General features: G+C 38.3%; 2 protein-coding genes and 1 pseudogene across 2 annotated transcripts; all 3 read right to left on the reverse strand.

The window, feature by feature from the left end:
• Positions 1 to 716: 716 nt before the first annotated feature.
• LOC127239006 (vomeronasal type-1 receptor 4-like) lies at positions 717 to 1,646 on the reverse strand. Its single transcript, XM_051207802.1, has one exon. The coding sequence runs from the start codon at positions 1,635 to 1,637 to the stop codon at positions 717 to 719; it is 921 nt and encodes a 306-aa protein (XP_051063759.1). The 5' UTR covers positions 1,638 to 1,646.
• Positions 1,647 to 12,033: 10,387 nt separating this feature from the next.
• On the reverse strand, positions 12,034 to 12,978 carry LOC127238463 (vomeronasal type-1 receptor 4). The gene has a single exon (XM_051207081.1). It carries the CDS (start codon positions 12,976 to 12,978, stop codon positions 12,034 to 12,036), a length of 945 nt encoding a protein of 314 aa, XP_051063038.1.
• An 8,462-nt stretch (positions 12,979 to 21,440) lies between these two features.
• On the reverse strand, positions 21,441 to 22,375 carry LOC127238464 (vomeronasal type-1 receptor 4-like; annotated as a pseudogene).
• Between the last annotated feature and the right edge of the window lie 1,456 nt (positions 22,376 to 23,831).

Consider the following 23,831-nt stretch of genomic DNA (forward strand, 5'->3'; position numbering starts at 1 on the left):
AGTGGAAGAGAAAATAAACTCTAACAATATTGAAGATTACCTCATCAACGTCATTCATTTTTAATTGAATTGATTCAGCATGAAAGATAGGTGTCACAATTTTTGTACTATGCGGCAAGAGGAGATGACAATATTTATATACTTGGTTGAGATTGTGGCTAAAATGTTAAATATAGCTATTTGTTTGGGGTTTTTTTTTTTTTTTTGGAACAACTGAATTCACAGTTTGTGGGAAATTATCATAGAAGAAGAATTTTGATTCTGGCACAGGGGAAGCCAAGTTGTCATGAGATATTGGCCACCAGAAGCACTAGTTTTTGTTCAGCCATGGTTTTAGTTTGCCTCAATTAGACTGCAATATCCTCAAGGTGTCTGTGTAGCTGTAACTAAGCAGCCAAAGTTCCTTGACAGGATAAAAATGCAAGAAAGTCAGCTCTATTGGCAGCCATTTCCTGGTGTATTTGACTGTCATCTGGGCACAAAAAATGAAAAAACCTACAATATGAAAGTTGAACACTACAATGGGCCAACACAGCATGGTCAGATTATGTAGTCTGCTAATTCAACCATCTGACAAAATTACCATCCTCATTTTGGCCAGTCATAGGAATACAAGGTGCTAAATCCTCAACTTTCTTTATTAATTTCTTATAGTGGTAATTCAGTAAAATTTGAAAGAAAAGAAAAAAGTTATATTTTGCATAATCACACTAAAATTAGGGAAAAGGTTGTTTTCTTAACCATACCAAATTGAATATGGACAAAATTGAGTAGTGTCTCATAAGAACAAAGGGTCCAAAACAGGGAAAGCAAAGAGAAGTCAGGCGGGAGATGTACACAAGCCACCAATTGTTATACAAAAAAGCAATGCAGCCTCGCAAGATGGTGGAGAGAGTATAGAAAGCCAGAAAGGTAGATACCAGTACCAGGATGTTCTGGGTGGCCCTGGCCTCAGGGGAGGATCTACTGGAACCATGAGAGCTATGGATGTGTTGAACACTCTGCTTGTGTCTGTAAAGGATGATGATCATGGAGGTGCTGGACCAGGTGATGAGTACAGCAAAACAGAATTCAGGGCACATGACCAATGCAGTATAGAGTGAGTCTATTATTGGATTCCGCTCTGAAATAAAGCAATATCCCAAATCTCTATCTCTTGTCATGTTTTTGTCATTCATTTTGATAAATGTATGCATCAAGAACATGAAGCGTATCAACATGTAGAAGACCCAGAGTAGGGAAACGGAGCAGTTAATGTACTTTGTAGCTTTAACTTTATGATCCTTGCAACGAGACTTCCTGGAAATGATGGTCATTGCCTGGAAGACACTCAAAAGACAGGTGGTGCCAATGGACACATTTCGAGCAAATCCTTGAATATACAATAGGAGTTTACACCCAAAATCATTCAAGAAATGTTTAAATCCCCAAACTGCCATTGTGTGGGGAACTCCTGCAGAGAAAATGACCAAGGCGTTTGCTGCCACTAGGTGCATGAGAATCAAATCTGTGGGCTTTAATATGTATTCCCTACAGTAAAGGACTAGATAGTAGAAAATTAGAGAGAGATTTCCAAGAATTCCAGCTATAGTTTGTGATAAGAAAATTATTCTGATTGCCAGATTCCAGATATTCATTCTGTGATTCAGCACAATTTTCTTAAGAACATAGTTACACTATGTCTCGGGTCATATGAATAATGGCAAATGATGGTAGCCAGGGGTGAAGAAAGATGCCATTAATACATAGAGCTCAGAGATCCTGAAGCCACGGGTCCTTTAAACTCAGGAGTTCAGGGTCATACTAGAACATTTAAAAATGCATTATCTCCAAATTTTTGACAATAGTTATTTTCCATGATTGTTACTTTGCAGTTTCTCAATTCTTCAGAATGCAAGTGTTGATGGAAGGATATTCACTAAGTTTCCTGGAAAATGCAACACTCTGGATGAAGGGATGCTGAGCAATGTGGCAAAGGAAATGTGACAGGCAATGTAAGTCAATCATAATGTAAGTCTCTCAGAGTATACAGGTATTTGTGAGTCATGTAGTTAAAGAAGTCAACTTCAAGAACAGCCTATAAACTTAAATAAAGTAATACTCTTCCCCAACACAATATTTTTATTGATTACTTTAAAAGTAATTCTTAATATATTTCACCTAAAAACAAAAGATACTGAGAAGTGTATTACTATACAATACAAAAAAAAATCAAGTCTTGTGATAGGGCAAAAGTTACTCATCTTTCTCAGCTGGAGTGGGGAGTGGGGGGGGCAGTTAGTGGAGAGGGAACTAGGAGAAAGAGAAGTGGAGGAGAGGAAAGCACATTGGGCTAGGAAGACTGAGTCAGGACAGGAAGAGAAGAGAGAGAGAAACACACACACAGAGAGAGAGAAAGAGAGAGAGAGAGAGCATAAAAGAGGGAGACATTTATAGTATTGAAGAGAAAACTGAACCTAAAGAAATGTCCAGAACCCTACAAGACTGACCCAACTAACAATTTGAGCAACAGTGGAAAGGCTACCATAAATGCCTTCCCTGATAATGAGATCGATGCCTGACTTATCCACCATCATGAAGCCCTTATCTAGTACCTGATGGAAACAGAAGCAAACACCCAAAAATAAACACTGAGTCAAACTAGAATCTAGATGCAAAAAGGGAGGACTAGAACAGGCTACAGAAACACATAGAGACAGCTGACCTGAACAAGGAGGAGCTAATAGGCCCCCAGACTGATAGCTGGGAATCCAGCATGGGACTGACTCAGACCCCCCCCCCCAGAACGTTTATCTCAGCTAGAAGGCCTGAACAGTCTAAGGGTCATCATACAGTGGAACCAGGATGTATTTATGGAACACAGAAGGACTTTGTGAGCACATCCCCTAGGAAAGATACTCCCTTACCTTGAGACAGGAAAGAATTCCTAGTCCCTACTCCTTAATACTTGACAGATTAGTTGACCCCTCCCTAAAGGGCATCACCCTACATGTGGAGCTGGGGTGGGGGATGGGAGTGGAGAGTTGTCAGGGTGCATGTGAGTGTGGGAGAGGGGGAAAGAAGGAAGGAGAGAGGGAGGGAGGGAGAGAGGGAGGAAGGGAGAGAGGGAGAGGGAGCTGGGATCCACGTGTAAAATAAAAATAAAAACTAAAATAATATAAAATAAAATAGGTGAGTTACAGTTAACAAAAGTTACAGTTAACAAAAAGGAAGAAAATAGAAAATGTATGAGTGATCAAAATTCAGAAAACAACTAATTGTGTGTGTCAAGTCAAGTTGTAGTTGCACAATGCAATTCCTGCACTCTAGCCTCCAGGAACATTTAGAAGAGGAGTAAGAAATATTTTAATAACCATAGAAATTTTTATCTGTTATAAGATTGCATCTCCTAGAATGTTGGGAAAACTATACCCATGAAGTCTCAACATGGCTGCTTAAACAAATCTGAATAGTAACAGCAATAGACTTGCTCAAATGGAGGTGGGGGGGGAATTCCAAAAGGCACCAATAACCACATTTTAATAAGAACCACACATATGAGCTTAGTTTTACATCATCCAGTAACAGTCATGGAAACATTTATCTGCAGATTACCCAGACATTCCCAATAGCAGCTTATAATAAATTAACTGGTAGGCATAAAATATAACTCTACATAACAATTGCAGCTTTGGGAGATTCCATATCATCTCAGCCATAGGGCCAGGGCCAGTGTATGGCTACTGTGGCCAGCATTGGCACACACAGAGATCACCATTTCCAGGAACTGTGTAGCCACCTTAACCCATTTAACCATTGAAGTTTGAAAAGTCTGAAGAAACTGCATAGAGATTTTGCTATGCTGGCAGAACACACCATGTCTCATAGTTTGCAGGTGCAATAGTCTATGTTTCTTTGGTATCCAATATTCATCAAAACACCATCTGCAAATTAATAAGCAACTACAAAACACAATCTAAAACCCAACCTTTCTGACAGAAGTGTTACAAAGACCTTGAATGAAAAGATGGAGAATCTTCTCCGTATATGAGGAGAAGCTTGCAGTTGAGGTTGAGATGAGGCATTCAGCAGAAGAAAAATGAGTTTGCCTTCATCACCTAAAAAGTGGGGGTTGGTTACATACAGGAGGAGGAAAAGGAAGAGGCATATACCAGGGATTTCTGGAGGCAGCAGTTACTATGAAAAGAAAGGAGGAATTGGAACCAAAAATGATGAATGAAATTGTCTCTACTCCAGCACATGTGGCCCATGGGGATTAGGAAGGTATGATACTGACATTGCCCAAAAAACAAAAACAAAAACAAAAAAACACAAAAAACAATCAAAACACCTTTAAAAATTGATGACTGAAGAAAGAATAAAAGACAAAGTGAAAAAGTCATATTTGGACAAGAGAAAACATGACACTGAGTGTACACAAAAGCAGCTAAATCAACACTCTAGACTCAAAGGTCAGAGTTGGACACAGTATTCTAAGACTTCCACAACATACCAAGCACTACCACTAAAAACAATGGACCTTGGGGATTTAGATCACAGCCATTTCACAAACCAGGATAGTGTTGTTACTTTTCAAAATCTGAGTCCTCTCATGTAGAATTCCATAACAAGTTGTAAATAAAAAATGTCTTTAAAATGGTCTTACTGTTGCAAAGATCACTAAATGATACAAAATGCATCCCACAATGGTTATCTTCCTTCTATCTGACCCTCTGAGGAGTTGCTCTCAAGTGTTTCCTTACCTATAAACAATTTTGGAACATTTCCAAAAAATTCACTCATCAGTGATTGGGAAGACAATAATACATTCCCAAAGAAAACTTAAAATATACACTCACACACAAGGGAAATGTTCTGTAATCTGTTAAATATTACCAACATGTCTGTTCCTTACAAAAAGAAACATAGGTCTGATTTTTTTAATTAATAAAAAGGAACTGCTGAGAAACTAACTGCATTGTCTTTGCTGTATGTGTTAAATTCTAAGACTTGCTGTATAGCTAAAATCCCTCTAAAATATAGGGTTATGATTTTTGTTTCATTAGTTAAAAATGAAATGTTGAATAAATAGGGTAAAAAAGATACAGAGAAAGAAGGACACACACAGAGAGAGACATACACACATACACACACACACACACACAGAGAGAGAGAGAGAGAGAGAGAGAGAGAGAGAGAGAGAACACAAACACAGAGAATGTATTACTTAACTTTTTTGGATGAATGACACTGGTGTCATGTAATTAAGCTCATGTAATCGCTGTTTGATACAATGATCCTCCCCCCAAAAATAAAAGAAAACATCAAATATTTGTGAACACTGATGCTGACTAAGGTATGATTTCACTGAAAAGCTCTCATACCAGTATCACAAACATGTCTGCTATAGTTTTACTGCTTCATCTGACAATCATACATGTAGGAAATATGACAACCAGGATGCACACTTTTGAGGAATGAACAGGGAAAAACACAATGTCATTGGAAACTTCGTTTTTTGATGGTTTATTTGATTGCTGTTTATTTTGTTTTGTTTTGTTTTGTTTGAGACATGGACTCTCAATATAGTCCTGACACATGCTATGTAGACAATGCTGACATTGAACTCAGAGATATCCTCCTGCCTCAATCACCTGAGTGTTGGGACCAAAGACATACATCAGAATAAGAGGTTTCTTGAAACCGCCTGAAACAGAGTACAAGCTGATCCTACATTCAAAACAGCTGGACAAAACAGCCTTACAGACTACAGCCAGGATATCTGAATCTTCTTCGAATCCCCCAAGACAGCGCCCCTTACCAGCAGGAAGTAGTTTGGAAAGAACGACGCCCAAATTCCCAAATATTGTGTATAAATGTTTGTTTTCATTTAATTGGACTTTGTTATATAAAATTAAATAAAAAAAGAGGTTTCTTGAAAAATTTTTGAAGTTCTCTATATGAGGATCATAGATCTAGGCTATGACATTAATCAGGTTACACACTAACATGGAGCAAGTCAAAATCCAATATCCATGGCACATCTGTGAGGATGGAAAGAATTACTTACATTATTGACAAGATGCTTCATTCTAAAGTCTGCCCAATCCAGAAATGAGTGCTTGTCTTCACATCCATAGGATTCTGGACATAAAAGTACAGTTTGATCACATCCATTGAAATGCAATATGCTCACTAGTAAATATTCACTTTGTTCTATTTTACTAAGAGTTACATGTATAATGGCAAATACAACTTTAAAAACATGATTATTGTATGCCTATCAGTCTGAATTACTCAACTTCTAGAGCCTTTGATCCCTGATAATGTCTCATAATGTGTATCAACACAGATATAAATTAAATTGCTAGTGTTGAGATCGCTTTATTAATCTCCTCCCTTAATAGTGAACAGAGTATTATTGTACTCATTGAACAAAACTCCCTCTCACATGTCCAGAATCTTCGATCATACTTGATCAACTTCTGTGATCTTTCAGTTTCTTATTTTCATTGACATATTAGACAGAAATAACAGCAATTCCCTAGTAACTCAGAAAGCTAGTAAGCCAGTGTATTACTTATCTTGTTATGACTCATATGCATTCTTGTTCTCAAAGAAAGGGTTTAAGTTGCATTCCTCAAGTTTTCTGCTTTCCAAAGCTCTCATTCTGATCATATGAGATTCATATTTCAGTTGTCATATTATTGATATTGTGAGAGATTCCTTCCTTCCTTGTTCTAAAGAATCTCCAAAGTAGGCAGTTCAGATACAGAGTTTTGCCTAGGATCTGTTTTTGATGAGTTTGTTTGTTTGTTTTTCAAGAAAACATTTATGATGGTTCAAAACTGTAAGTCTAAGGAGAGAAGCCCTAGTTCCTACTTCACAGGACCTGTCAGATCTACATGACCCCAACTGGATGGCATTCCCCTACATATGGAATTGGGGTGGGGGATGGGAGGGGAGGGTGTTTAGAGTGCATGTGAGAGGGCAGAGAGGGTAAAAAGGGAGGGAAGGAGGGAGGGAGGGCTGGGGGAGAGGGAGGGAGGGAGGGACGGAGAGGGAACTGGGATCGACATGTAAAATAATAAATTTAAAAAAAAAATGCTTTGACTCCAAAATTTAAGTTGAAGGACAAGTTACTGGGGAAAAGGATTTCTATTTTTGTTTCCACAGAAAATGAAAAGATGTGGATTCCTTCCAGACTAATGTGGTTTGATCAAGCCAGGCCACCTGAAACAGAGTACAAGCTGATCCTACATTCAAAACAGCTGGACAAAACAGCCTTACAGACTACAGCCAGGATATCTGAATCTTCTTCGAATCCCCCAAAACAGCGCCCCTTACCAGCAGGAAGTAGTTTGGAAAGAACGACGCCCAAATTCCCAAATATTGTGTATAAATGTTTGCTTTCATTTAATTGGACTGTTATATAAAATTAAATAAAATTTAAAAAAATCAAAATGTTAAGCTTGCAAAAAAAAAAAACTGTAAGTCTAGTTCCTAGGGGTTCACACACCCTCTTCTATCCTCTGAAAATAATGTATTCTCATACTTCACAGATGAACATGCAGGCAAAACAGCCACAAAAAAAATCAAAGAAGACAATAAAATATTTTCAAGCATAAGATTTCATTTGACATAAAGGGTTATTTTAACAAGTAAATGAAAAGTGCAAAAAAGGCTTCCAATCTTTTACAAGAATGCAGTGTTCTAAGCATGTTATGATGTGAATGAAGGTTGTCCCATTACTCAGTTTTCTTTCACAAGTACATGATAAACCAGATGTTTATGATTCTTCCAGAAATATTCATTATCATTGAGGGGTAAAGTCTAGAATGATAAGTACAGATGAATTACTAGCACTATTACTGTATACAAAATGAAACATGAAAAATATATCCATGAGAAGAAAATTAAGTTCTTAAATATTTCACCTAAAATTTGTTTATACTTGCAACATACTTTATTGATAAACTTATTATAATAATATGTATAGTGCACTCTAATAGAAGAGTATAGTGCACGCTAATAAAAGAAATCTGAACATGTGAAGTTTAAACACTGTACAAACTGACATAAGCAATAAAATGTCTATGCAAATGAAGTGAGTGAAACAGTCTTGTACCTCCATGCACAAGGCCCTGTGTTCCACTAGCAACAATGATAAACAGTGGGAACGCGTGGAATCAACTTATATTTAAAATTTAAATATGAGTAAACTATGGGAGATCACTCAAGACACATTTAAACCTTTATGTCATTGCCTGATACTCATACTGGAACTTATCCCTTCAATGTCATTTTCCCAATTTCAAAATGTAAGTTTCAGACAATCATTATACCAGGGGTCACACAATGTAGACCCAGTTACTGACTCTGTAGCTCATAAAGTTGCTTCTATATAAAAATATAGCACTCCAAAATGAGATTCACATGTTGCACATTTCTGTGTTTGTGTGCTTCTTATATTTCCATTCTAATTACCACTATGGCTGTGAGCTGAGGGAAATTCAACAATAATAATAATAGTAATAGTAATAATACTAATACTACTAATAATAATAAATACCAGAAAAGGTAACAAATATATACATCATGTGAGGTCAGATGAGTTATCAAATTGGCTTATTACCACAGTCCTTCAGTCTGTTCACAGAAGGGCTGTGTTACCCTGGTGGTAGCCAGTCATGCTCAGTGGGGGGACTCACATTATACAAAGAATCAGCATAGACTATCACAAAGTTAGGAAAAATATCTTCCTGTCACTTAACTATGCAATAACCATTGTGCCTTAGCTCTCTGTTCCACAGATCTCTTTCTAACCCAGATTCACCTTATCAAACATAAACATCTAAAAATCCTCTTCATTGCTGGTTCTGAAGCACACTCTTCAATGCAGTCACCTGGATTCTTACCTCTGAAGTGTGGTGGGTTCAGTGTACAGATTCTGACCTCATAATAACAAGCACTGTGGGAGAGGAAGGCAGCTCAAGCCTGAGATAAAGAGTTGAAACTCTGTGACCTCACCTCCCTTCAGAGTGACCTTTTTCATGTCACCCGCCCTGGCGCTGACAGTGTGCCTTTGGGAGGCAAAATCATTCATGGCCGTTTTCCTGTTGCTAATTAAATAAACAGGTAAAAGTTTCTCATGAATATCTCCATTGGCATAAGATGTTTTGAATATTTAATTTTCATGATCCTTGGAGGATCTCCAGTGGAAAGTGCTAGAAACTTTGAGATCAGATTCAGGACAAATTTGCAGAATTCTATGTTTCCTTGGATCTTGGCTCCTATGACTTTTTCTCACACAAATAATTTTAGTTCTTTTCAAAGTATTTGAAAAATTTAATACTTAATGTCTCTGAGTATTTCATTCATGCATATGCCTTTTATTCAAGTATAACCAGCCTTACCTCTTTGCCAATTCTTCTCTTTTCCCCCATGACTATTCCTCCAAAATTCATTTATTTCTAAAAAAAAAACAAACAACAAACAGACAAACAAAAGACAAAAATTCTAGGGAATCTAATTATTGATGCTAACATGTGTGTATAACAGTGCTCTCTATGGAAGCATAGGTAGCATCTCAAAGTTGAAATCTGACATATAATCTTCCAGAAGTTACTGTGATCAAAAAGCTCTTCAGACAGAACTGGTATCTATAGATAATTTCCAATGTTCTGGAAGCAAACTAGCTCAGTCATTTGCAGGTTTTTTTTTTTTTTTTTTTTTTTTGCACATAGCCGTAAAAATGTGATCTCACATCTTCTATCTGTAAAAACTTTTCTTAGGATTGTTTAACATCAGAGGTATTCTAACACTATTCCTGCATCTATTCATGATGAAGCTTGAATGTTGGGAGCAAGATGTCCCATTTTTATTTGGGCTCACCACAGTCTTTTATTCTCAACATGTTGAATGATTGTGGTACTTTTTAATAACTACCATAGACTGCAAATATTGGTCCAGGTATGGGTTCCATCATGGAAATTGGGCCTTCATTTTAAATGTAAAGTTTTTGGTAACTCCCATAATGTTAACTACATAATTGTGTCAGAATTGTTGTTGTAGTTCTCAGGGCTCACATCTGGGTAAGATTATTGATTAGGTACAACAATATGACAATGACTCAGTAAAGATGTAGCTTCCACTTAGCCACTAGATGTTTCTCCATTGTCTACAAATCAAGTATATGTTATCTCAGAAGTAGAGTCTTAATTTTAGATTCCTATATCAAGAATTCTCTATTTAGTTCTCCCCCTCCCCATCCTGAAAAGAAATGTTTTATTGTTTAAAATTTTCTAAAAGGATTTTATAGCTTTGGGTTTTTTATTTTTTATTTTAAATATCGATCCTTGTTCCCTCTCCCTCCCTGCCTCTTTCCCTCTCTCCAACCCACTCATGCCCCCCCCACATCCTCCCCTCCAATTTCCCCTCTCCACATGTAGGGTGATGCCATCCAGGAGAGGTTATCTAGATCTGTCAAGTCTTTTGGAGTAGGGACTAGGACTTATCTCCTGTCTCTAGGTTCAGAGAGTTTCCCTCAATGGGGGTTGTGCCCCCAAAGTCCTTTTGTGCCAGGGATAAGTCCTGGTTCCACAGTCCAAGGTCCCTTAGACTGCCCAGGCCTTCTAACTGAGACCCATGTTCAGGGGGTATGAGTCAGTCCCAAGCTGGATTCCCAGCTATCAGTCTGGGGGCCCATTAGCTACTCCTTATTTAGGTCAGTTGTCTCTGTGTGTTTCTGCAGCCTGGTCTTGTCCTCCCTCTCTACACCTAGATTCCAGTTCAGCTCAGTGTTCAGTATGTGTGTCTGCTTCTAGATGAGGGCTTTATGATGGTGGATAAGTTAGTTGTCAATCTCTGACACTTGGGAAATGTTCAGAGATCCATAAAGATAACCCCAACTAAGAATCTAGGCAGTAGTGGAGAGAGCACCTTTGATGCACTTCCCTTATGATGAGATTGATGACTACCTTAATTGCCATCCTAGAGCCCTCATCCAGTAGTTGATGGAAGCAGAAGCAGTCACCCACAGCTAAACACTGAGCAATATTCCTGGAATCCAGGAGTAGAGAGGGAGGAGGGATGAATAAAAAGTCAAGACTGTGCTACAGAAACCTACAGAAACACCTGACCTGACCTAATGAGAGCACAGAGACACCAGTCATAAAGCTGGGGAGCCAGCATTGGACCAAACCAAGCCCTCTGTATTTGGATGCCAGTTAGAAGGTCTGGGAAGTCTATGGGACCTCTAATAGTAGAACCAATATTTATGCCTAGTGCACAAATGGACTTTGAGAGACCATTCCCTATGAAGGGACACTATTTCAGCCCAGATACAGAGGAGGACCTAGACTTTCCCCCAAATGATGTGGTAGACTTTGATATCCACCCATGGAAGGCCTCACTATCCTTTGGGAGTGGGTAGGGGGTGGGTTGGTGGGGGTTAGGAGCATGTTAGGGAGAGGTAATGGGAGGATTAGTATGTAAATTAAGATAGCTTTTAAGCAAAACTATATTGATAATAGTTTTTCACTAAATGGCCAGGGAAGATAGTATGTTCTGAGAAGCTGCTGAAGACTGTTACTACAAACTTCAAAACAAACTAATCTGATTGTCTCAATAGCATCTGAAAGTAAGGTATGTAGGAAATTATGGCTGAAGAAGTTTCCTGGTACTGCTGAAGACTACAAAAGTTGTAAATAGACTCTATTACCCATAAGCTTTCTGTGAAATAACCAAGAACTCGGGATGCCCTGGCAGAATGAAAGCCACAAGGAGGGTGGCTTGATTGAGAGTACTTTTTGCTAGCTCTATTGTGCATCAGCTGGAAAAAGGGAAGCCTTGAAGCTGTAAGTTGAAGAGTGAAATTGTGCTCATACAGTGGGTAAAGCTAATGTCAGCCCCAAATTCAACCAGTATACAAAAGTCTGAGATATATAATTTGCATTAATAGTTAAGACAAAGCACTACCCCATTAACTTTCTGTTCTGGCTTTGTGATGGAGATGGGTGAGTAAACAACTGGATACAACAAAAATTTTATCATTTACTTAAGAATAAGTGAGCTTATATTCCTCATCCAGGCCAAACTAAGTCTTGGCACCATGGAGTAATGATTCATAAGAAAAAAGGGTCCAAAACAAGGAAAGCACAGAGAAGTGACTCGAGTGAAGTTCACCAGCAACCAACTGTGGTTATACAAAAGAGCCACACAACCTTGTAAGATAGCTGAGAGAGTATAAAAAGTCAGAAAGGTACACACCAGGACCAGGATGTTGTGGGTGGCTCTGGACTCAGGGGAGTTCTCGCTGGAACTGCAAGTGCTACGGATCTGTTGAACCCTCTTCTTGTGTCTGTATAGAATGACAATCATGGAGCCACTGGACCAGGACATGACCAACGAAAAGAAGATTTCAGGGCACACCACCAGTGCTACATAGAGTAAGTTATTGGTTTCATCCCGCCTTGCAATGGAGCAGTGTCCAAAATCTTGTTTTGTTGTCATATTTTTACTATACATTTTGATAATTGGGTACACAAAGAAAATTAAATTTATCAACATGTACAAGACCCAAAGGAGGGCAATGGAGCAGCCAATGTACTTAGCAGCTTTGACTTTTTGATCCTTACAACAGAATTCTTTGTGGCTGACAATGATGGCCTGGAAGACACTCAAAAAGCAGGTGGCACCAATAGACACACTGCGGCCAACTCTTTCAAGGTACAGAAGTAATCTACATCCAAAATCATTTAAAAACTGCTTCAAACCAAAAGCTGCCATAGTTTGGGGTACTCCTTTAGAAATAACGATCAAGGTGTTGGCTGATATTAGGTGGATGTGAATCAAATGTACAGTCTTTAATTTGCATTCTCCAGAGAAGACTAGATAGTAGTAAAACAGAGAGAAATTTCCCAGAATTCCAGTTGTAGTTTGTGAGAAGAAGATTATTTTGAAGGCCATATTCCAGAAATACATTCTGTAATTGAGCATGATTTTCTTTAGATAATGGAGAAAGGCAATTCTCTGGTCAAAATGAATGAAAAGTATAGTAATCCAAAAACCTACAGAAAGCCTAAAACACAATGTTTCTTAGAGCTCAGAAGTACCATCTCAGACTAGACTACATAACAATAATTCCACAAAGTAAATGGCATAATCAATAATTACTTTCAATGATGTTCATTGTAAGACAGCTAAAGACCTCAGCCTGCATATGTGGATGGGTGACTTGCCTTCAAAAACATAGAATGTGTAGCATTGTGAAGAATTTTATTTGGTATGTTAGAACTAATTGGAATTAGAGGTAATACTAGCAAGCATAGTTCAAGACTGTGAAAATATACAGCTATTTTCTAGTCATAGTATAAAAGAAGATAATTTTAATGTCTTGTACAAAACTCAAAAGTACCAATTTAATGTATATCTCATCCAAAATTAAAAGCTCATTAAGGAAAAGTATATGAGGTCATTCACTATATTTTTATAGATGTATATAACAAAATTTTATTAACAGCATAAAATATATACAAATATGGTTCAAGTAACAACTTGTATCTAATGTGAAGAACTACCTCATATACAAAGTACATCACAAAGACATGCACATAGAAATGTACATGCTCAGGTTAGGACTGTTAGAGCACTGGGGACATTCAATGGGATTATACCCCACAGAATCCTCGGCAGAACAGTAATAGGAAAAATAAGTCAATAGAAATGGTAAGACAAATGTCACCATCTGAAGAATGATAGCTAATGCAGAAATGTTCAATAGCTCACTTGAAACTGTGTCTGGAATAGCAATGCACCACTTGGAATTCTAGAGTGGAGATGGTAGAAAAATAGGCAGTGAGCTAGACAGCCCATCAGTGAAGTTGGAGGAGACTCTGAGAATACAATACTCTGTTCCTTCAGGAGAATGCATCCAAAGACCTCATAAGCAAAGTGAGATCCCATTGACGAAATAGGCAGAAGCAGTTGTGAATTAGTGCCTGGCTGAAACAATAATCTACAGGAAGGGTACCATTGCTCCACTGACTATTAAGCCATGTAGAGACAGTCTTTTGGCATAATTTTATTGGAATGTGAAGAATTTAAAACAAACTGGTGACATTAGAAACCACCAAATAATAATAGTACTGGAAAAACAACCTAGAGAATGACTACAGCAAAAAAATTGAAAATATTTTATGATATGAAGTAATACAAACTGGAAAGTATTGATAGCTTACCTTGTATGTCAGTGTTGTTTCTTGGCTTATAATTTTTAAAATGTGAGATTATAGAGGAGTTAGTAGGTATCCAGTCCACAAAGATAGAATGGGAATACGATCCATAAGAAGGTCAAAAATAGGGTCTAGAAAACTCTTTTAGCAAAGTTCATTGCAATCTGTCACTGGTTTGGTTGATGGCCTCTGGTTCTGGTCAAAACTATCATCACTGGATCCTCACTGGAACTGTTCTAGAATATTCTATGCCAAGTCCAAAAGGCTTAGAGATCCTGTATTGTTCCACAGGACTAATTCCTTTGCAAGCCCAAGTATAGGGCCCAAGATGTTGTAGATGTTGGGGTGCACCAACCCAAGGAGTGGCTCTGGGTCTGGGTAGTACCTGGTTATTATGGGAGACTGGAACCATACACCTCAGATATGGTGGAGTCAATACCTTTTAGGCCCCTGCCCTCAAGGTTTGTTTATCCTTGCATATGTTGAGGGGTTGGGCCATCTGTCAGAAGTGCAGGCATGATCTGTGATGCAGTTTAATAAGAGACACTGTTCAATAAGAGACAAATGAAAATCAAACATCCCTGGAAAGATTTAAATGTTCTACATACCTAGGATCTTTAAATTACTGAGAGGCTAAAAAGATTTCTAGGAAATTCATGCCTATTCACCTATCCTGCCACATCTGAGGAAGGAAAAAAATACAATTATTGACAAATGCTTCATTTTAAGAGCTGTTATGGTGTTTGAGGCTCTATGAATGCCAATGGATAGAATACTATCTATTTTACTTGCTTGGCAATTGAGTATTCTGTTGTACTGAAGTAAGAAGCAATGTTAAACATTGAAACATGGACAAGAGTCAACTACATAGTGAGGCCTCTCCTATGCTTAGGTGCGTGAGGTCATTGAGCCAAATCTGTTAATGGGCATTTGTCTTTACAGTTATAGGATTCTGCACAGGAAGGATGAGTGTAATTACAAGATTACACCCACTGATACCCTGTATCCTTACATGAAAATATCCGCTTTTCAAAATTCTGTTAAGAGTTAAGTGAATAAGGAAAAACATAATTTTTTGAGTTAAGTATAATATTTATATGTGAAAAACAGCAATGACAATATATGAGTTAGTGATATTTATCAGTCATCTTCTTCAATAATTAAAACTGCATGATCTAGATAATCCCATTATTTCCGCTGTCAAGGACTGAACTAAGAATTACAAGGGCTTGGAACTCTTTAAATACAAAAATTGCTTAGAGTACTGAAAGGAATTCAACATGGAAAAAATGTGACAGATAAACGACTGTGCTTTAGAAACCATGATGAATGACCTCCAACATATTACACCCTATTTTGCAGATTGTGTTCCTCATTTGATTCTTGTTCACATTTTTTGGTATCCTAATGTATGTTTTGTGCTGGAAAGTTTTCATCTGGGGGAATAGAGAGGTGGCTGAGGGCTAAGAAAAAATTGTGCTGCTGCTTCTGCTGCTGTAGTAGATCTCAGATTGGTTCCCAGCACCCACAGGGTGCCTTACATCAGCCTGTAATTCTGATACCAGGGCCTTCTGTCATCCCCTATTGGCCTCTGGAGGCATTGCATTCACACAGTCTCTTATTTACATGATGGGAAAACATACATAAACACAAAATAAAAATGAATATGTAAAACACACATGTTCATATTTACATAAAGGATTATCAATGTCAAATTCCAGTGGTTCTGAGGGTATTGTTCTCAGTATGTTCTTACCTGACAGAAAAATGTTGCATTTCCCAGTTTGGTTTCAGAAGCACAGAATGAACCTAAAATTTATGCTGCCACCAAAAATATGAATTTTTGTCATTTTGGGGATGAAGATTACAGTAGGTACACAGAGGAATTACTAACACTATTAATCTGTATAGCATACTGATGGGAGATGTCATTCTGTATATGTTTCTCATACTGGTTAATAAATAAAGCACTGTTGGCCAATAGGAAAAGAAGATAGGAGGGACTAGGAGACAAGGAGGAAAGAGGAAGGAGGAAGGAGGAGCCAAGATGGAGAGCCTGGAGAGAACAGAACCGCCATTCCTCCGCTCTCGGTAAGACCACGTGGAAATACATAGAAATGGGTTAATAATTAAGACAGAGCTAGCCTATAAGAAACAAGTAACTGGCCAACAGCATAATATCAAATACAGAGTCTCTGTGTGTTATTTGGGGCTGGCGCGGCAGCGGGACAAGACTAGGCTGACCTGTACTTCTTACAGTATACAAAATGAAACACTAATGTGTGATTAATAACTAATAGCATCAGATGTACAATAAGTTCATAAAACATTTCTTTTAAAATTCAGAATAATTCACTCTTATTCATTATTATTTTACAAAATGGGGCACCACTATGTAGCACTAATACTTTCAGAACTCACTATATAGATTATGTTGACCTCAAATTTAAAGAGATCTGCCAGACAAGTGTGTTGTTAATGGTTTTTTACCACACGTATGATTTATTTGCTAATTCTTATATTAATAAGTCTATTATAATGAATTGTATAATGAATTTACACATAGAAGAGGCCTGTAAGATTATAAAGTGCAATGAAAAGAATTTAAAACCTTTAATATTGTCCACTGTGAGCATTAAATATTGCCCAGTGTTGGATTGTCCATGCTAAGTGTTAATGCATATTTAGCCAAGGGGTAGAACCCAGGCAGATTAGGCACAAGGTTCTGTCTTTCAATATCAATAATAATAAACAGTGAGTGAAGGCAGCTATCGGGTTCTGATTAATATTAGAGAATGATGATACCAGGGTAAATAACTCCACACATTTGTCTGGGCTGTTATTGCCTGACACTCACACTGTACCTTCCTTTCCATTTTTCCCTTCCCAAGCTGAAGAGAGGGAGTCTACAAACGAGTCATTGTACCAAAGTCCATTCACTACCAATTCCGTTACTGCTTCTGTAAACAAAACATAAATGTTATGTCATATATGAATGCTTTTTACACACAATCATAGTCACATCCTGCTCTTCTCTGGTATATGCGCATCTTGTATTTTATTTCTACTATTTACTATGATATGAAACCATAATATAAAAAGCTCAAATAATAATAATAATAATACTGAAGATATAGTCTACATATCACAAGTTCAGGTGAATTATCACATTGACTGATTCCCACCACTCTTTAGCACATTCAGAATTAGGCTAAATTATCCCTCTCTTGCCTGCAGTCACAATCATCAGGGAACATATATTACAATATGAAACAACAATGTATACAAGGTTAAGAAAAGTTGGGTCTTTCTAGCTCATCTTTTAGCTATGCAATTTACTCTTGTGCATTTTGTCTCATCCATGGATCTGTTCCTACCCCATATCCCATTACCAGACATGAACACTTGTTCAGGCCTTGCTTCTTTGCTAATTCTAATATTCAGACTGAAATACACAGTAGTCACCTGGCTTCTTGTCTCTGCATGTTGGTGTGTTCAAGGGAAAGATCAAGACTCATTAATAATCATCACTGTGGGAGAGTTAGAACAAGGGTGATATAGAGGTCTGTGACTCTGTGACCTCACCTCCCTCCAGAACTGCAATTTTCATTTCACCTTTAGTGACAAGGAGGACAGCACTAGCTGTGGGAGACTAGATAATAAATGAAACATTTCTAGTTGTTAATTAGCAAAGATATTTTAGAGCTCCTTGTGTATTTATCCAAAGGGATAATATGTTCTGAAGAGGCATTTAATTTTCATGATCCACAAGTGATGACTGGGTCTCTTGTGGAAAGTGCTAGAATCTCTTAGGTCAGATTCATGTGAAAGTGAGATGAGCCACTCTGCTGCTTCAGATTCAACACTTCATTGACTTCTTTCAATATAAATCAACATTGTTAATTTTTAGAAGTTTTTTAACATTTATGACATAAAACATTTGAGTGTTTATTCATGCATATGTTTTTAACCAAGTCTAGAATTGATATCTTCTTCCAATTCCATTCTTAGTGACCCACTTCACATGATATGTTCATAAAATAAACTAAATTTTAATATTCTTTCTTATTTTTTTTTTGGTTCCACTTTACATTCCCACAACATTCTCCTCCCACCCTTCCTCCTCACATCTCTTCCCACACCCCCTCACTTTCTCCTTTGCCCAGTCCCAGTCCACTCCTTCTCATTGCTAAGGGCACCAATGGGGAGTCAACATGGATGGCACAATAGGTTGGTCCAGGACCAGCGTTGCCTCCTTTTGTTGCTCTAGCTAGAAATTTCAATACTATACTGAATAGAAAACAAGAAAGTGTATTCCCTTGACCTGTTCCAGATTTTAGTGGAATCACTTTGAGTATCTCTCCGTTAACTGATCTTGGTGGTTGGCTTGCTATACATTGGCTTTATTATGTTTATGTATGTTCCTTGCATAACTGATCTGTCCAAGACCTTAATTATGACAGGGTATTGGATTTTGTTGAAGGCTTTTTCAGCATCTGGCGAGATAACCATGTGATTTTTTTTTTCCTTTCAGTTTGTTTTTATGGTATACACATTGAACCAACCCTGCATCTTTGGTATGAAGCCAACTTGGTCATGAGGAATGATATTTTTGGTGTGTGCTTGGATTCAATTTGCCAGTATTTTATTGAATATTTTCATGATACATTTTAAAATATGTCTTGGTCATCTGTATTTTTTGTTTAAAAAATATTTAGTTCATTTATTCATTTGTACTTGGCTATTTTGTTTCCTTGACTTTGAGTTTCTACAGTGCTTAGTAAATACTGGATATTATTTCCTTATCTGGGGTAGAGCTGAGAAAGATGTTCTCAGTTATCTGGGGGCTCTGTCTACTCTTCGGTAGAGTGTTATGCTGTGCAGAAACTTTATAATTTCATGTAGTGTCATATTGAAAGACCTAAAAAGTAATGTTAATGATGGACTAACCTAGAAACCAATATCTGTTCCTTGAAATTTGCTAGCTTCCTCTCACAAGGCCCTGAGACAAGAAGAATTCACACTGCCTCTCCTTTCCTGTGAGTCAACAGGTGGTAAATAGGGTCAAGAGATAGCTGTAACTCTGGTTTGCCCAGACAAGCTTAATTAACACACCTGAGGCCCTAAGGTCTGCTGACCCTAATAGCAGACCATCCGGCCACCAAGGGTCACATAACTCAATGGACAGAGGGTCCCACCCCCTCCCTAAGCTTGTGGGTTTGCCTTTAAAAACACCTGTGCCCGGGGGAGGGGGCTTCTCCCTAGCCTGTGTGCTGGAAGAGCCCGTTTGCGCAAACGTTTCCTGTTCATTAAAGCCTCTTGCGTTTTGCAGCAACTGGACTGGACATTGAGTTCTTGGGGTATCGACCGAACCTGGAAGACTCCTCATTCTGAGGGTCTTACAATATGTAGATATATGGGGTACTTCCCCTTTAGTGTTACTGAAGTTCTGTCCAGAAAGTTCTACTCTATGCCAAATTTTTAGAGAATATTGCCTATATTACTCTTTAATGGTTTCAGTTTTCATTTAATGTTTGTATTTATGTTTTATGTGTGCAATATTTATTTGTTTATTTAATGAGGATCAGTCTAACTGTGAATCATTGGTCATCCTGTTATTTCCTCTTCAGACCAGCCTGGCCTGAACAGAATTTCATCCCCTTTCCCTCCAATATGCTGGAGCCCTCATCTAGTACCTGTTGGAAACAGAAGCAAACACCCATAACTAAACACAGACTCGAACTAGAGTCCAAATGCAGAGAGAAAGGACAAGATCAGGTTGCAGAAACACATAGAGACAGCTGACCTGAACAAGGAGGAGCTAACGGCCCCCAGAATGATAGCTGGGAATCCAGCACAGGACTGACTCAGGTGTTTTGTTTTATTGCCATCTTCCCATGGCTTCTTCTAGTAAGTGTTGGTGGGGTCTCTCCCTCTCTCTATGGTACTTCCCTGGTGGGCTTAGGTGGGTCAGAGGTTCAATGTCTGTATCTCTAGGTGGTCCAAGTTCTGTAAGAGGTCTCTCCGCAGGCAGGGGTCTGGCGATGGGGGTCAGCGATTAGGCTACGGCAGAAGACTGGCGATGGGGGTGTCCAAGATCCCAAAGGCTGGGACTCAGGATGTTCCTTGTGTCTATAGGCAGATTTAGCCTTGGCCTGGCACTCAACATCTGAGGGCTTGCAATGGGGGTCAAGATTCCTGCTGGCAGGAATTCAGAGTGGTCCTGCATAGATTGGCTCAGAGGTTCAGTAGAGGACCTGCAGTTAGTGTCAGAGCAATGGAAGGGAGCAAGAGTGGAAGAGAGGGCATGAAGGAGGTGGGAGAAGAAGTAGAAGATGAAAATAAGAAAAGGGGGAAGGAGGAGGAAGAGGAAGAAGCAAAAAAAAAAAAAAAAAAAAAAAAAAAAAAAACAAGGTCCCCTGGGGGAGAATATGAGAAGATCGCCAGAGCAAACTGGAGCACAGCAGGAGGGCAAGGGAGATAGGATAAAGAGAACAGGAGAAAGGAAAGGGGAGGAAAATATGAGGGATCAAGAAGATTAAGTCAGGAGAAGACTAGAGAAGGAGAACAAGAAAAAAGATTTCACTAGGGGAATGACCAGGGATCCACAAGGATGATCCCAATTAAGAATACAAGCAATAGGTGCTGCCATAAATGCCCTTCCCCTACCATGAGATTGATGACTACCTTCAATGCCATCATAGGTCCTTCGTCCACTAGCTGCTGGAAGCAGAAGCACAGATTCACAGCCAAATATTAAGCCAAAGTCCTGGATTCCAGTTGTAGACAGGGAGGAGTGATGACCAAAGGCGTCAAGACTACACTGGGGAAACCCACAGAAACAGCTGACCTGAGCAAATGGAAGTTCTCAGACCATTGCATGATTGCTTGGGACCCAACATAGTACCAAACCAGGACCCTGTATGTCAGTTGGGAGGCGGTACAACCAGTATTTATCCCTAGTGCACAAGTGGGTTTGGGAGCCCATTCCCTATGGAGGGATACTCTCAGAATAGGTACACGGGGAGAGTTTAGATCCTTCTCCAAAAGATTTCTCAGACTTTGAAGATCCCTCATGGGAGTTCACACCCATAGGGGCTAGGATATGGGATTGGTGAGTGGCATGGAAGGACAGAAGGGAAAACTGGGATTGGTCTGTAAAATTAGATTGTTTTTAATTAAAATAAAAATTTATTTTAAAAAGACTCATATTTTGCATAGCTGTAATCAAATCAGGAAAACTTTTCTAAACCATACCAAATTAAATATGGACAAAACTTAGTGATGTCTTATAAAAGCAAAGGGTCCAAAATAGGGAAAATAAAGAAAAGTGAAGCAAGAGATGTACATGAGCCACCAATTGTTGTTATGCAAAAAAGCAATGCATCAGTGAAAGATGGTAGAGAGAATATAAAAAGCCAGAAAGGTAAATACCAACACCAGGACCTTCTGGTTGCTTCTGGATTCAGGGGAAGATCTATTGGAACCATGAAAGCTATGGATGTATTGAACACTCTGCTTGTGTCTATAAAGGATGACAATCGAGGTGCTGGACCAGGCAATGAACACAGTAAAAAAAAAAAAAAAAAAAAAAAAGAATTTATGGCACATCACCAGTGCTGTATAGAGTGAGTCTATGATTTCATCCCACCCTACTGTAGAGAAATATCTAAAATCTCGATTTCTTGTCATGGTTTGTATATTTATTTTGATAGATATGTTCACCAAGAATATGAAACATATCATCATGTAGATGACACAGAGTGGGGAAACAGAGCATGAATATACTATGTAGATTTGATTTTATGATTCTTCCAACATGACTTCCTGGAACTGATTGTCATTTCCTGGAACATATTCAAAAAACTGGTGGCACCAATGGACATGTTTCGAGCTAATTCATGAATTACAATAGGAGCACACATCCAAAATCATTCAGGAAATGTTAAAATTCCCAAACTGCCATTGTCTGGGGCACTCCTGTAGAGAGAGTGATTAAGGCATTGGGTGCCATTAGGTGCATGAGAAAAAAACCTGCGTGCTTTAATGTGTGTTCTTTATAGTAAAGGAGTAAATAGTACAACAAAAGAGACATTTCCAAGAATTCCAGTTGCAGTTTGTGATAAGATAATTATTCCGATTGCCAGATTCCATATGTTCATTCTGTGACTCAGCACAATTTCCTTAAGAACATGGTCAGGCTCTCACTCGGGTCAAGTGAATAATGGCAAATGATGGTAGCCAGGGGTGGAGGCAGATGACATTAATCCATGCAGCTACAGAGATGCTGAAGCTGAGGGTTCTTTAAACTCAGTAGATCAAGGACAGTCTTGAACACATGAAAATACTACATTCCCCCAAATTTTGACATAAGTAGTTACTTTCCATGTGTGTTACTATTCAGTTTCTCAATACTTCAGATTGCAATTGTTGATGGAAGGATAGCCATCAAGTTTCCTAAGAAATGCAACACTCAGAATGATGGGATGTTGGAGCCATCTTTGCTTTAACCTGAAATTGACCCTCATTTTTCTAGCCACTCCATGAAAAATCCCTTAGGAGAATATCAAACACTGTTCTAGATATTGGTGATGTAGTTGCCCTAGATAACTACGTTTTCTTGGATTCTGTAAACCTGCTTCCTTGCTTTTCCCTACTGCCAATTGCTATACAGGATGTTGATTTTCTGAATTCTTTACCCTCACATGCTCCTAGGAAATGGCTGCAGCAATAGAACATACTATATTACTTGATGTAATACATTCTTAGGGAGAAAGATACCACTGGCCCAAGTGAGACTTCATAGCTTCTAATTATTAGAAATGTGTTCTTATGTGGGAATGAGTGTGAGTGGTACTCAGTATACTTGGAAGGGGCCAAAAGAATAACTCAGAGAGGACTGTTTGACTGTACAGTGTATAAACTGAACATGCATTGCCCACAAGAAGCTGACTGTGGAGCTTGCTAAAACAAGATGGCACAGTGATGCAGATTCCTGCTTCATGGAAGAGTCTGCCAAACATTCCCCAGGACAGGCAGAAAAAAAGACTGACAAACTGCCAATACAGGCAGACGGTTTAAAATTTCCTGCTTTGTCGAGAAGTCTGCCACATATTGTGGCCTCTGGGCTAAAGATAAATGCTCCAACATTGCAGAAGAAATTTGTGTGACTGACCAGGCATTGAGATGTCTCTGTCAATTCTAAAGTTTAAATAATTATCCTTCTGCGGCCATACTGAAAGCAACTCCATATCCAATTTCTTCATCTCTGAAGTAACTGGTGTTGCCGGGAGCAGTTGTATCTCTTTGCCATGAAAAACACTAAACCATTTTAAATGTCATATTCTGTAGGTCTTTGAAAGGTTTGAAGAATACCTATCCATTTGAAATACATCTCTATATATCTAGAAAACCTAACTAACCTAACAATAAGTTCTAACTATTGTAGTTGTCGGCATCTGTATTCAATTTTATATTATTTTTAAAAGAGCTATGCAAACACAATACCTAAAGAATAGAAATATCCACATAACAAAATTAACCTTAAATTTGTATCAATAAATGAAACCCCATTTCAATACAAAGTATTCATTTCTATATCATACTCGCATTTTTTTT

The sequence above is a fragment of the Phodopus roborovskii genome, unplaced genomic scaffold, assembly GCF_943737965.1.
Source record: "Phodopus roborovskii unplaced genomic scaffold, PHOROB, whole genome shotgun sequence".
Taxonomy (NCBI): domain Eukaryota; kingdom Metazoa; phylum Chordata; class Mammalia; order Rodentia; family Cricetidae; genus Phodopus; species Phodopus roborovskii.